Source organism: Zonotrichia leucophrys, unplaced genomic scaffold (genome assembly GCF_028769735.1).
Source record: "Zonotrichia leucophrys gambelii isolate GWCS_2022_RI unplaced genomic scaffold, RI_Zleu_2.0 Scaffold_64_270646, whole genome shotgun sequence".
NCBI lineage: Eukaryota > Metazoa > Chordata > Aves > Passeriformes > Passerellidae > Zonotrichia > Zonotrichia leucophrys.
The window spans coordinates 195373-209326 of record NW_026992269.1 but is presented as its reverse complement, the minus strand read 5'-3'; the positions used below and the strand labels follow the sequence as shown (position 1 = coordinate 209326).

Sequence of the window (13954 nt, the reverse complement as noted above, 5' to 3'; positions counted from 1 at the left end):
GGGATCAGGATCAGAACTGGGTCTGGGACCAGAACCAGGACCGGGATTGGGATGAGGATTTGGGTTGGGATTGAGATTCCGGCTGGGATCAAGACAATGGGACTGAGACCCAGACTGGGACCAGAACCAGAACTGGGACCGAGATTGGGATCAGGACCAGGACCAAGATTAGAACTGGGACTGGGACCAAGGCTGGAACTGGATGGATTGGCGGTCAGACATGGACGGAACCAGAGCAAACCAGAACTGGGGTTGGGACCAAGATGAAACGGCATGGATAAGATTGGGGCTGGAACCAGACTTGGAGGAACCAAGATTGGACAGAACCAGACAGATTGGGACTGGGATTGGGATTAGGACTGGGATCAGGCTGGGACAGGAAATGGACTGGAGACCAGACTGGGACACAGAACCGGACTGGACTGGGATCAGTGATGATGGGACATGGGATCAAGACTGGGACCAGTATCAGGATTGGGACTTGGACTGGGATCAAGATGATGGGACTGAGACCAAGACTGGGACCAAGATCGGGACTGGGATAATGGGATCAAGAGACATTGGAACTGGCAATCAAAAGCCAAACCCAACACCAAAAAACACCAAGAAAATCCTGATAAAAAACTCAAATTACTCCACATTTCTTAATTTCACTCCTCAGAACCTGGCTGGGCAGCCCCAAACGTTTGCCATTCCCCCATTTCCCCCGTTGCCCGCGCTGTCCCCGCCGTGCGTGCGCTGGTGCCGCCGGCGGTGCGAGCTGCGGCCGGAGAGCAGGGCTGGGGCTGGGATCAAGATTGGAACTGGGATTGGGATCAGGACTGGGATTGGGGCTGGGACTGGGATCAAGATGATGGGACTGGGACCAAGATTGGGACCGAGATTGGGATCAGGACCAGGACCAAGATTAGAACTGGGATTGGGATCAGGACTGGGATTGGGACTGGGATCAGGACAATGGGACGGAGACCCAGACTGGGACCAGAACCAGAACCAGGACTGGGATTGGGATCAAGACAATGGGACTGGGATCAAGATTGGGACTGGAACCAGGACTGGGACCGAGATTGGGATCAGAACCAGGACCGGGATTGGGGGACAGAGATTGGGACTGGACCAGACGGGACAGATTGGGACCAAGTGGGATCATGGACCAGGACCAAGATAAACTGGACTGGGCCAGACTGAGACTGGGGCTGGGATCAAGACAATGGAAATGAGACCAAGATTGGGACCAGGACCAGGATTGGGATGAGGATTTGGACTGGGATGGAGATTTGAGCTGGGATCAAGACGATGGAACTGGGACAAGACTGGGACTGGGATTGGGCTGGATTGGGATCAAGACAATGGCACTGAGACCCACACTGGGACCAGAACCAGAACTGGGACTGGGATCAAGATGATGGGACTGGGATCAGAACTGGGACTGGGATTGGGATCAAGATCGGGACTGGGATTTGGGCTGGGATCAAGACACTGGAACGGCAACCAAACCCCCAAACCCACCACCACAAAAACCACCAAAAAATCCTCAAAAAAACACCATTACTCCAAATTTTCTTTAATTTTCGCTGCTCAAGAAGCCTGGCTGGGGCAGCCCCAGCTCTGCGCTGCCGCCCCGTTCCCCGCTGCCCGCGCTGTCCCCGCCGTGCGTGCGCTGGTGCCGCCGCCGGTGCGAGCTGCGGCCGAAGCGCTTCCCGCAGAGGGCGCAGCCGAACGGGCGCTCCCCGGTGTGGCTGCGGCGGTGCTGGCTCAGCGTGGAGCGCTCCGTGAAGCGGCGCCCGCAGTCGGCGCAGCCGAACGGGCGCTCCCCGGTGTGGATGCGGCGGTGGCGGCTCAGGTTGGAGCTGACGTTGAAGCGGCGCCCGCAGTGGCCGCAGGCGAACGGGCGCTCCCCGGAGTGGACGCGCAGGTGCTTGACCAGGTCCGAGCTCTGGCCGAAGCTCTGCCGGCACTGCCCGCACGTGTTGGGCCGGGGGCGGCCGCGGGGGCTCCTCCTGCGCTCCTGGGGGCGGGGGGTGGCCGGAGAGTGACCGCTGGTGGTGGTCAGTGCGTGTGAGAGTGACGCTGGTGGTCAGTGCGGTGTGGGATGGACCGCTGGTTGTGGTCATGCGGTTGGGGAGTGACTGCTGGTGGTGGTCAGTGCGGTGTGAGAGTGACCGCTGGTGGTGGTCAGTGCGGTTCCACAGGTACCGGTCAGTGTGGTGTGAGAGTGACCGCTGGTACCGGTCAGTGCGGTGTGAGAGTGACCGCTGGTTGTGGTCAGTGCAGTGTGGGAGTGACCGCTGGTTGTGGTCAGTGCGGTACCACAGGTACTGGTCAGTGCGGTGTGGGAGTGACCGCTGGTGGTGGTCAGTGCGGTGTGAGAGTGACCACAGGTAGCGGTCAGTGTGGTGTGAGAGCGACCGCTGGTTGTGGTCAGTGTGGTACGCAAGGTACCGGTCAGTGTGGTGTGAGAGTGACCGCTGGTTGTGGTCAGTGTGGTGTGAGAGTGACCGCTGGTGGTGGTCAGTGCGGTGTGAGAGTGACCGCTGGTTGTGGTCAGTGCGGTGTGAGAGTGACCGCTGGTGTGGTGCAGTGCGGTGTGAGAGCGACCGCTGTTGTGGTCAGTGCGGTGTGGGAGTGACCGTGGTGGTGGCAGTGCGGTGTGAGAGCGACCGCTGGTACTGGTCAGTGCAGTAGCAAGGTACCGGTCATGTGGTTCCACAGGTACCGGTCAGTGTGGTGTGAGAGTGACCGCTGGTACTGGTCAGTGCAGCACCACAGGTACCGGTCAGTGTGGTTCCACAGGTAGTGGTCAGTGCGGTGTGAGAGCGACTGCTGGTTGTGGTCAGTGTGGTGTGAGAGTGACCACAGGTTGTGGTCAGTGCGCACCACAGTAGTGTCTGTGTGTGGAGAGTGACCGCAGGTAGCGGTCATTGCGGAGTGGAGGACGCAGGTAGCGGCCAGTGCGGTGTGAGAGTGACCACTGGTTGTGGTCAGTGTGGTACCGCAGGTACCGGTCAGTGCAGTAGCACAGGTAGTGGTCACTGTGGTGTGAGAGTGACCACAGGTTGTGGTCAGTGCAGTGTAGAATGACCACGGTACGGTCAGTGCGGTGTGAGAGTGACCACTGGTACCGGTCAGTGCAGTAGCACAGGTAGTGGTCAGTGCGGTGTGAGAGTGACCACAGGTACCGGTCAGTGTGGTGTGAGAGTGACCACAGGTTGTGGTCAGTGCGGTGTGGGCACGGCGGTGACGCTGCAGGTGGGAGCTTTGGCCGCAGTCCGGACAGGTCAGTGGGCAGTGGTCAGTGCAGGGGGGGTGGGAGTTGGGGTGGTCATCGCTGTGGTCATCGCTGTGGTCATCGCTGCCGTGCTGCTGGCCGCTGCTGGGCGTGGGCTGTTGGTCATCGCTGTCAATGTCCATCTGTCCGGAGCCACCCCGCTGACCGCTGCTGTGGTCACTGCTCTGTCCGGAGCCCTGACCGCTGCTGTGGTCACTGCTCTGTCCGGAGCTCTGACCAGTGCTGTGGTCACTGCTCTGTCCGGAGCTCTGACCGCTGCTGTGGTCACTGCTCTGTCCGGAGTCCCCTCGCTGACCGCTGCTGTGGTCACTGCTCTGTCCGGAGCCACCCCGCTGACCGCTGCTGTGGTCACTGCTCTGTCCGGAGCCACCCCGCTGACCGCTGCTGTGGTCACTGCTCTGTCCGGAGCTCTGACCGCTGCTGTGGTCACTGCTCTGTCCGGAGCTCTGACCACTGCTGTGGTCACTGCTCTGTCCGGAGCCACGATCCCGCTGACCGCTGCTGTGGTCACTGCTCTGTCCGGAGCTCTGACCGCTGCTGTGGTCACTGCTCTGTCCGGAGCCACCCCGCTGACCAGTGCTGTGGTCACTGCTCTGTCCGGAGCTCTGACCGCTGCTGTGGTCACTGCTCTGTCCGGAGCCACCCCGCTGACCGCTGCTGTGGTCACTGCTCTGTCCGGAGCTCTGACCACTGCTGCCTCTTCGGCCGCTCCCTCTGAGGCCCCTCTGTCCGGACCTGCCCCGCTGACCACGGCCGTGCTTGACCCTCCGGCCATTCCCATCAATGTCCAGCTGTCCAGAGCTGCCCCGCTGACCCCTGCCGTGGTCTGGCTGTCCGGAGCCCCCTCGCTGACCATTGCTGCCTCTTTGTCCATCCCCACCGATGTCCAGCTGTCCAGAGCTGCCTTGCTGACCACTGTCCTGGTCCTGCTGACCGTGACCGCTGTCCGTCTGTCCTGAGTGGCCCTGCTGACCACTGCTGTGTCCGGAGCCATGGTCAGTGCTGTGGTCACTCCTGTGGTCACTCTGGTGCCTGTCCAGTGCTGCCCTCTGCTCAAAGCTCTGCCCGGAGCCGTGGTCACTCCGATGGTCAGTGTGGTCACTCCAATGGTCACTCCTGTGCCGCTCCAGCCCCTCTCTCCTCTCAAAGCACTGTCCATGGTCACTCCGATGGTCAGTGTGGTCACTCCGATGGTCACTCTGGTGCCTTTCCAGCATGGTGCTGTGGTCACTCGGATGGTCACTGTGGTCACTCCAGTGGTCAGTGTGGTCACTCCGGTGCCTGTCGAGCCCCTCCCTCCATTCAAAGCTCTGCCCATGGTCACTCTGATGGTCACTCCGGTGGTCACTGTGGTCACTCCTGTGGTCAGTGTGGTCACTCCTATGTCTCTCCAGCCCTCCCTCCATTCAAGCTCTGCCCGGACTGTGTCAGTGCTGTGGTCACTCCGGTGGTCAGTGTGGTCACTCCGGTGGTCACTGTGGTCACTCCGGTGGTCACTCCGGTGGTCACTCTGGTCACTCCGGTGGTCACTGTGGTCACTCCGATGGTCACTGTGGTCACTCCTGTGGTCACTCCAGTGGTCACTCCGGTGGTCACTCCTGTGGTCACTCCGGTGGTCACTGTGGTCACTCCAGTGGTCAGTGTTGTGGTCACTCCGGTGGTCACTCCGGTGGTCACTCCAGTGGTCACTCCTGTGGTCACTCCGGTGGTCACTGTGGTCACTCCGGTGGTCACTCCGGTGTCTCTCCAGCCCCTCCCTCCCCTCGAAGCCCCGCCCACATTCCCCGCAGATATTCGGTGGCTCCGCCCCCCCCCCCCCCCCCCGCCCCGGCTCCTTCCTCTTCCTCCCCCCCCCGCCCCTCCCCCCCCGCCGCCCCTCCCCCCCCCCCCCCACCCTTCCCCCTCCCCCCCGCTCGGACATCGCCGCCCCTCCCCCCCCCCCCCCAAAGCCCCAAATTGGGGCGAAATCGCCCCAAAATCGCGGCCGGGCCCGGAAGCGCCGCGGCCGCTGCGGACAAAGGAGGAGGAGGAGGAGGAGGAGGAGGGGGGGGGGGGGGAGGAAGGAGAGGAGGGGGAGGGGCTGACCCAGGAAGTTCAACCCCCGGGGGCTGCGGGGGGAAAAAAAAATAAAAAAAAAAATTTAAAAAAAATTTAAAAAATGTAAAAAAAGGATTGGGAGACCCCCCCCGCCCCTCCCCCACCCCGCTGACCCCTCCCCCACCCGCGACCCCTCCCCAAAAATTCCCGAAATTTTGTTGTTTTTTTTTTTGGGGGGGGGCAGAGTCGCACAGAGGGGCAGCGGAGATGGGGGAGGGGCTTTAATGAGGGGGGGGGAGCCCCCAGAGACATTTTGGGGTCATTTTTTCACTTTTTTGTCCCCCCAGGGACATTTTGGGGTCATTTTGCTCCTTTTTTGTCCTCCCTTGGTGGCACCGGAGGGGTCCCGACCCTCGGGGGGGGGGGGTGGGGTCACTCGAAGGTCCGGGATGGATTTGGGGGAGTCAGGAATGGATTCCCAAAAGTCTGGAATGGATTTTGGAGCTCAGGAATGGATCCCTGGCATCAGGAATGGATTCCGCGGGTCAGGAATGGATTCCCAGAGTCTGGAATGGATTTTGGGGTCAGGAATGGATTCCCAAAGGTCCGGAATGGATTTTGGGGTCAGGAATGGATTCCCGTGGGTCAGGAATGGATTCCCAAAGGTCCGGAATGGATTTGGGGGTCCGGAATGGATTTCGGGGTCAGGAATGGAGTCCCAAAGGTCAGGAATGGATTTTGGGGTCAGGAATGGATTTTGGGGAGTCAGGAATGGATTTTGGGGTCAGGAATGGATTCCTGTGGGTCAGGAATGGATTCCCAAAGGTCCGGAATGGATTCCCGTGGGTCAGGAATGGATTCCCAGAGTCTGGAATGGATTCAGGTCAGGAATGGTTCCAGAGTCCGGAATGGATTTTGGGGGGTCAGCAATGGATTTGGGGTCCAGAATGGATTTTGGGGGTCTGGAATGGATTTTGGGGGTCTGGAATGGATTTTGGGGGGTCCGGAATGGATTCCAAAGGTCCAGAATGGATTTTCGGGGGTCAGGAATGGATTTCGGGTCAGAATGGATTTTGGGGGGTCAGGAATGGATTTGGGGGTCTGGAATGGATTCCCAATGGTCTGGAATGGATTTGGGGTCAGGAAGTGGAATTCCCAAAGGTCCGGAATGGATTCTGTGGTTCAGGAATGGATTCTGGGTCTGGAATGGATTTTGGGGGGGTCAGGAATGGATTCCAGGTCTGGAATGGATTTTGGGGTCAGGAATGGATTTTGGGGGGTCCGGAATGGATTCCCAGGGTCCGGGGTTCCCCCACAGCTCCGTGGCCACGGGGACGTCCCCTCGAGTCCTTTCCCCTCCGGTCCAGCGGCTCCGGGGGGGTCCCGGTTCCGGAAGGTTCCCGGTTCCGAAGGGCTCCAGTTCAGAAGGGTCCCGGTTCCAGAAGGTTCCATGTTCTGGAATGGTCCCAGTTCTGGAATGGTCCCGGTTCCAGAGGGTTCTGGAAGGTTCCTGGTCCCAGTTCTGACTCTAGAAAGGTCCCAGTTCCGGTGGTTTCCTGGTTCCAGTCCTGGTTCCGGTTGTTTCCAGTCCCAGTTCTGATCCTGGTCCCAGTTCCAGAGTTTTTCTGGTTCCAGTCCCAATTCCAGTTCTAGAGGGCTCCAGTTCCAGTTAGTGTCCTGGTTCCAGTCCTGGTTTTGTTGTTTCCCAGTCCCAGTTCTGGTCCCAGTCCCAGTTCTGGTTCCGGTTCCAGTTTCAGTCCCAGTTCTGGAGGGCTCCGGTTCCAGTTAGTGTCCCAGTTCCAGTCCTGGTTTTGTTGTTTCCCAGTCCCAGTTCTGGTCCCGGTTCCAGTTCCAGTTCCAGCCTGGTTCCAGAAATTCCAGTCCCTGTCGTGCTCTGGTTCCATTCGGTTCGCTCTCAGTTCAGTTCCAGTTCCAGTTCAGTTCCAGTCCTGGTTGTGAAGTTTCCCTATCCCGGTTCAGGTCCGGTTCCAGTTCCAGTTCCGGTTCCGGAACTTTCCCAGTCCCGGTCCGGGTCCCAATTCCGGTTCCGGTTCCGGTCCAGTTCAGGTTCCAGTTCCAGTTCCAGTCCTGGTTCTGGAAGTTTCCCTATCCCGGTTCAGGTCCCGGTTCCAGTTCCAGTTCCGGTTCCGGAACTTTCCCAGTCCCGGTCCGGGTCCCAATTCCGGTTCCGGTCTCAGTTCAGGTTCTGATCCCAGTTCCAGTTCCGGTTCCGGAACCTTCCCAGTCCCGGTTTCAATTCCGGTTCCGGTTTTTCCTAGCCCAGGTGCAGCCGCTGGTGCCGGATGAGGGCGGAGCTTCCCCCGAATCCCTTCCCACAATCCCCGCAGGTGTAGGGCGTGGCACAGGTGATGGGCGTGGCACAGCTCAGGGGCGTGGCGCAGCTCAGGGGCGTGTCCTCAGCGTGCCCGTGCAGGTGTGCCAGGAGGGCGTGGCCATCTGCAAACCCCGCCCCGCAGAGCTGACAGGTGTGCCCTGTACAGGTGTGCCCAGCACAGGTGTGCCCAGCACAGGTGTGCCCAGGACAGGTGTGCCCAGCTGTACAGGTGTGCCCAGCACAGGTGTGCCCAGCACAGGTGTGCCCAGGACAGGTGTGCCCAGGACAGGTGTGCCCAGCACAGGTGTGCCCAGGTGTGCAGGTGTGCCCAGCACAGGTGTGCCCAGGTGCACAGGTGTGCCCAGGTGTGCCCTTCCTCCTCCTCCTCCTCCTGCCCTGCTCCTGGTGCTGCTCCTGCAGCCCGTGGGCGCGGCGGTGCTTGAGGAAGGCGGAGCTGTAGCTGAAGCCCCGCCCACACTCGCTGCAGGTGTAGGGCCGCTCGCCCAGGTGCGCCCTCAGGTGGGCGCTGAGGTTGGCGCTGCGGCCGAAGCTCCGCCCACACTGGCCACACCCGAAGCGCCGTTGGCCGCCCTGGTGCAGCCGCAGGTGCCGCGCCAGCTGGGGGGCGTGGCCGAAGCCCCGCCCACAATGGCCGCAGGTGTGCGGGCGCTGGCCCAGGTGCGTGGCCAGGTGGGCGTTGCGGTTGGAGCTGCGCGTGAAGCCCTTCCCGCACGCCAGGCAGGTGAACGGCTTGGCGGGGGGCGGGGCTTGTTGTTGGCTCCGCCCACAGCCGCCGCCGCCGCGCCGGCCACGCCCACCGCGGCGGGAGCCACGCCCCGCGGAGGAGGGGGGGGGGAGGGGGCAGGGAGGGGGGAGGGGGCAGGGAGGGGGAGGGGAGGGGGGGGAGGGGAGGAGGAGGAGGGAGTCCAGCGTGGGGGGAGGGGCGGGCTCCGCCTCCAAGGGGGCGGGGTCGGCGTCGGTGTCGTCATCATCGCTCGGGGGGCGGAGTCTGGGGAAAGATGTTGGTGGGCGGGGAATAATGGGAATTGGGATGGGGATTGGGGGGATTGGGGAAATTGGGGAATAATGGGGAAATAACGGGGAAAATAATGGAGGGAAATTTGGGCAAAATAATGGGAATTAATTGGGGAAATTTGGGGAATAATGGGAAATAATGGGAAATAATGGGGAAAATAATGGGGAAATAATGGGGAAATAATGGAGAAAATGGGGAAAATAATGGGAAATAATGGGGAAATTACAGGAAAAATTGAGGGAAATTTTGGGGAAATAATGGGGGAATTTTGAGAAAATAATGGGGAAATAATGAGGGAAATTTTGGGGAAAAAAATGGGGGAATTTTCAGAAAATAATGAGGAAAATAATGAGGGAAATTTTGGGGAAAAAAATGGGGAATTTTCAGAAAATAATGGGGGAATAATGGGGAAATAATGGGGGAAATAAGGGGGGGAATAATGGGGGAAATTTGGGGGAAATAATGGGAAAAATGGGGAAAATAATGAGGGAAATTTTGGGAAAATAATGGGGGAATTTTGAGAAAATAATGGGGAAATGGTGGAAATAACGGGGAGGAATTGGGGAAAATAATGGGAAATAATAAGGGAAATAATGGGGAAATAATGGGAAAACAATGGGGGAAATAAGGGGGGAATAATGGGGGAAAATTGGGGGAAATAATGGGAAAAATGGGGAAAATAATGAGGGAAATAATGGGGAGAAATTTGGTGAAAATAATGGGGAAATATGGGAAAATAATGGGGAGAAATTGGGAAAATAATAGAAATATACGGGAAATAATGGGGAATATGAGAAAAATGGGGGAAAATAATGGTAAATAATGGGGAAAATAAGGGGAAAAAATGAGGGAAATTTGGGGAAAAAATGGGGGAATTTTGAGAAAATAATGGGGAAATTTAGGGAAAATAATGGGGAAAATAATGAGGGAAATTTAGGGAAAATAATGGGGGAATTTTCAGAAAATAATGGGGAAATAATGAGGGAAATTTTGAGAAAATAATGGGGGAACGGTGGAAATAACGGGGAGAAATTGGGGGAAATTGGGCAAACTGGGGGAAATACAGAACGGGGGAGAATTGGGGTGGGGGAATGGGGACCCCCCAATTGGGGAGGGGTCCCACCGACCTGCAGGCGCCACCCTGAGGATCTCCCACTCCTTGCAGTCGTTGGGGTCGGGCACCCCCAGCTCCTCCTCGGGCTCCAGCCGGGACACGATGTTGGGCTTGGGGATGGGGAAATCTGGGAAAAAATGGGAAAAAATGGGAAAAAAGGGAAATTTGGGGTTTTGGGGCTCTGTTACAGCGGGGTTGAGACTGAAAATTCATGGGGTTGTGTCTGATTTGGGGGTTTGGGGTTATTTTGGGGAGGGGGATTTTGGGGGGGATTTTTGGGGAGGATTTTGGGGTGGTTATTTAGGGGAGGGGGATTTTGGGGTGAAAGATTTTGGAGAATTTTGGGGGATAATTTTGGGGGATAATTTTGGGGAAGGGGATTTTGGGGGGGTTATTTTGAGGAGGTTATTTAGGGGAGGGGGATTTTGGGGTGGTTATTTAGGGGAGGGGGATTTGGGGATTTTTTTGGGGGGGATAATTTTGGGGGGTTTATTTTGGGGTGAAAGATTTTGGAGAATTTTGGGGGATAATTTTGGGGTGGTTATTTTGGGGAGGGGGATTTTTTGGGGGGGATTTATGGGGGAGGATTTTGGGGAGGGGGATTTTGGGGGAGTTATTTAGAGGTTATTTAGGGGAGGGGGATTTTGGGGGATTTTTTTGGGGATAATTTTGGGGTGGTTATTTAGGGGAGGGGGATTTTGGGGGATTTTTTTGGGGGATAATTCAGAGGATGAGGATTTTAAGGATGCCGATTTTGGGGCTAATTGGGGATAATTTTGGGGGATAAATTTGGAGGCAATAATTTTGGGGGATAATTCAGAGGATGAGGATTTTAAGGATGCCGATTTTGGGGATAATTTTGGGGGATAATTTAGGGGATTATTTAGAGGATGAGGATTTTAAGGAGGAGGATTTTGGGGACAATTTCGGGGGATAATTTAGGGGATAATTCAGAGGATGAGGATTTTAAGGATGCCGATTTTGGGGATAATTCGGGATAATTTTGGGGACAATTTTGGAGGATAATTTTGGGGGATAATTCAGAGGATGAGGATTTTAAGGATGCCGATTTTGGGGCTAATTCGGGATAATTTTGGGGACAATTTTGGGGGATAATTCAGAGGATGAGGATTTTAAGGATGCCGATTTTGGGGCTAATTGGGGATAATTTTGGGGACAATTTTGGGGGATAATTTAGGGGATAATTCAGAGGATGAGGATTTTAAGGATGCCGATTTTGGGGCTAATTCGGGATAATTTTGGGGACAATTTAGGGGATAATTCAGAGGATGAGGATTTTAAGGACGCCGATTTTGGGGCTAATTCGGGATAAATTTAGGGATAATTTTGGGGGATAATTCAGAGGATGAGGATTTTAAGGATGCCGATTTTGGGGCTAATTGGGGATCATTTCGGGGATAATTTTAGGGATAATTTTGGGGGATAATTCAGAGGATGAGGATTTTAAGGATGGCGATTTTGGGGATAATTTTAGGGATAATTTTGGGGGATAATTCAGAGGATGAGGATTTTAAGGATGCCGATTTTGGGGCTCATTGGGGATCATTCCGGGGCTCACCCAGCAGCATCAGGGACTCGTAGCTCTCCTGCATGGCGGCGGCGCGGGGGGGTCCCGGCACCCCCAGGGACCCCCGGGGACCCCCAGGGACCCCCGGGCCGGGCGATGCTCGGGGGGCGCCCGGGGCTCCCCCGGCCCGGCCGCTCCGGGAAGCTCCGCCCGCAGCGGGAGCGGCAGCGGCAGCGGGAGCGGATGGAGGCGCCGCCGCTGACCCCGGAAGTGCCGCCCCTGGGGGTGGGGCCGCCTCCTCCTCATCCTCTTCTTCATCCCAATGCCGTTATTCTTCTCTTCTTCTTCATCCCAGTGCCATTATCCTCCTCATCCTCTTCTTCATCCCAGTGCCGTTATTCTTCTCCTCTTCTTCATCCCAATGCCATTATCCTCCTCCTCTTCTTCATCCCAATGCCGTTATTCTCCTCCTCCTCATCCTCTTCTTCATCCCAATGCCGTTATTCTTCTCCTCTTCTTCATCCCAGTGCCGTTATCCTCCTCCTCCTCTTCTTCATCCCAATGCCGTTATCCTCCTCCTCTTCTTCATCCCTGTTCTGTTCTTCTCCTCCTCCTCTTCTTCATCTTCATGCCGTTATCCTCTTCCTCTTCTTCATCCTCATGCCATTCTTCTCCTCCTCCTCCTCTTCATCCCTATTCTGTTCTCCTCCTCCTCCTCTTCTTCATCCCAATGCCGTTATCCTCCTCCTCCTCTTCTTCTTCATCCTCATGCCGTTATCCTCCTCCTCTTCCTCTTCTTCATCCCAATGCCGTTCTTCTCCTCCTCTTCCTCCTTTTCTTCATCACTATTCTGTTCTTCTTTTCCTCCTCTTCTTCATCCCCATTCCTCTCTCCTCCTCCTGCTTTCCATCTCCATCCTCAGCCTGTTCGTTCCCTCCTCTTCCTCCCCTTCATCCCCATCCCACTCCCCTGCTCCTCTTTTCCATCTCCATCCTCAGCCCATCCTTCTCCTCCTCTTCCTCATCTCTATTTCCTTCTTCTCTTCCTCCTTTTCTTCACCCCTATTCCATTCTTTTCTTCCTCCTCTTCTTCATCCTCATGCCGTTCTTCTTCTCCTCCTCATCTTCTTCATCCACATCCCACTCTCTCCTCCTCCTGTTCTTCATCCCCACCCCGTTCTCATTGTCCTCCTCCATCTCCATCCTAATCTCCCCTCTCCTTCATCTCCATCCCACTCTCTCCTCTTCCTCTTCTTCATCCCCACCCTGCTCTCCTCCTCCTCCTCTTCTCCATCCCCATCCCACTCTCCTCCTCTCATTCATCCCCATCCCGCTCTCTTCCTCCTCTTCATCCCCATCCCACTCTCTCCTCTTCTTCATCCCCATCCTGCTCTCATCCTCCTCCCTCTCATCCCCATCCCTTTTTTTCCTCCTCCTCCATCTCCATCCTCATCTTATTCTCCTCCTCTTCCTCCTCCTGTTCTTCATCCCCACCCCCTCTTCCTCCTCCTCTTCATCCCCATCCCACTCTTCACCTCTTCCTCCTCTTCCTCCTCCTCCTCCATGTCCACACTGGGAGCGCTGGGAGTGGCCCCGGCTCTGGATTTGTGAGGGGCAGCCGGGGCAGGGCCGGCGCTGAGGGAACCCGAGGGACACCGGGGAGAATTTAACACCAAATAAATAAAAAATTTAAAAAACAAAACCTGCAAAATCCGCGCTGAAATCGCGGCCACGCCATGCCCGGAGCCGTGAGAGGACGAGGCGGGATCGCCCCTCAGCGCCGCCCTGGCCAATCAGCGTGCGAGAAACCAGGAGTGACGGGGCGTGCGGCCAATCAGAATGAGCGGTGGGGTTTGGGCGGGAAAACCAGCCAATGGCAGCGAGGGGCGGGCTCAGCGCGGGGGATTTGAAGGGGTCTGTGAGGGAGGGGGAGTGACGGGGCGTGCGGCCAATCAGAATGAGCGGTGGGGTTTGGGCGGGAAAACCAGCCAATGGCAGCGAGGGGCGGGCTCAGCGCGGGGGATTTGAAGGGGTCTGTGAGGGAGGGGGAGTGAGGGCTCAAAATGGCGGCGGGGAGGGGGAAACGGGCCTGGAACGTCCGGGAATGTCCCAAAATGCTCCAAAATGTCCCCAAAAGGCCAAGAAATCCCTGGGGGTGAGTCGGGGATGGAGCAGGGGATGCCTGAGAGAGGCACCGAGCCTTGGTGAGACTCCCGGCCCGGTCCTGAGGGGTTCAGTGCTTGAGATTTACAAAATTTTGTCATTTTCTGGTAAAATTCCTCCCCTGGAGAAGGCCCTGGGCGTTCCCGCATGGATTGGGGTGAATTTAATCAGGTTTGGGCACTTGGGGATGTCAACAAATCTCAGAATTGGTTCCTTTGGGGCTGTTCTGCCTTCACCATCCGCCCCCCAAAAAACCCAAATTTAATCCCAAAAGAGACTTTTGAAACTCCTGAATTTTTGGGATGGAATTCAGACGGACCTGGCAGCGAAACAAACCTGGGATTGTGGAGGTTTTTCACCTCCGTTTTACCTTTTATTCTGGAAAATCCTCGCCCCACGTCCGGCAGCACCAAACCCACCCCAGAAAATAACAAATTCACCCTCGAGAGCGAT

At 56.7% G+C, this 13954-nt stretch overlaps 3 protein-coding genes across 3 annotated transcripts; all 3 read right to left on the bottom strand.

The window, feature by feature from the left end:
* Positions 1-1548: 1548 nt before the first annotated feature.
* On the bottom strand, positions 1549-2849 carry LOC135460597 (zinc finger protein 771-like; the record flags this gene model as incomplete). The annotated part of the gene is made up of 2 exons (XM_064737486.1): positions 1549-2044; positions 2748-2849. Coding segments are annotated over 2 exons (582 nt in total), but the record flags the coding sequence as incomplete, so codon positions are not given.
* A 429-nt stretch (positions 2850-3278) lies between these two features.
* On the bottom strand, positions 3279-4680 carry LOC135460600 (mucin-5AC-like). The gene is made up of 2 exons (XM_064737491.1): positions 3508-4680; positions 3279-3435 (listed from the first exon to the last, which is right to left on the bottom strand). Exons 1-2 carry the CDS (start codon positions 4605-4607, stop codon positions 3279-3281), a joined length of 1257 nt encoding a protein of 418 aa, XP_064593561.1. The 5' UTR covers positions 4608-4680.
* A 2921-nt stretch (positions 4681-7601) lies between these two features.
* Positions 7602-8650, bottom strand: LOC135460596 (zinc finger protein 358-like). The gene is made up of 3 exons (XM_064737485.1): positions 8480-8650; positions 8057-8411; positions 7602-7783 (listed from the first exon to the last, which is right to left on the bottom strand). Exons 1-3 carry the CDS (start codon positions 8648-8650, stop codon positions 7602-7604), a joined length of 708 nt encoding a protein of 235 aa, XP_064593555.1.
* Between the last annotated feature and the right edge of the window lie 5304 nt (positions 8651-13954).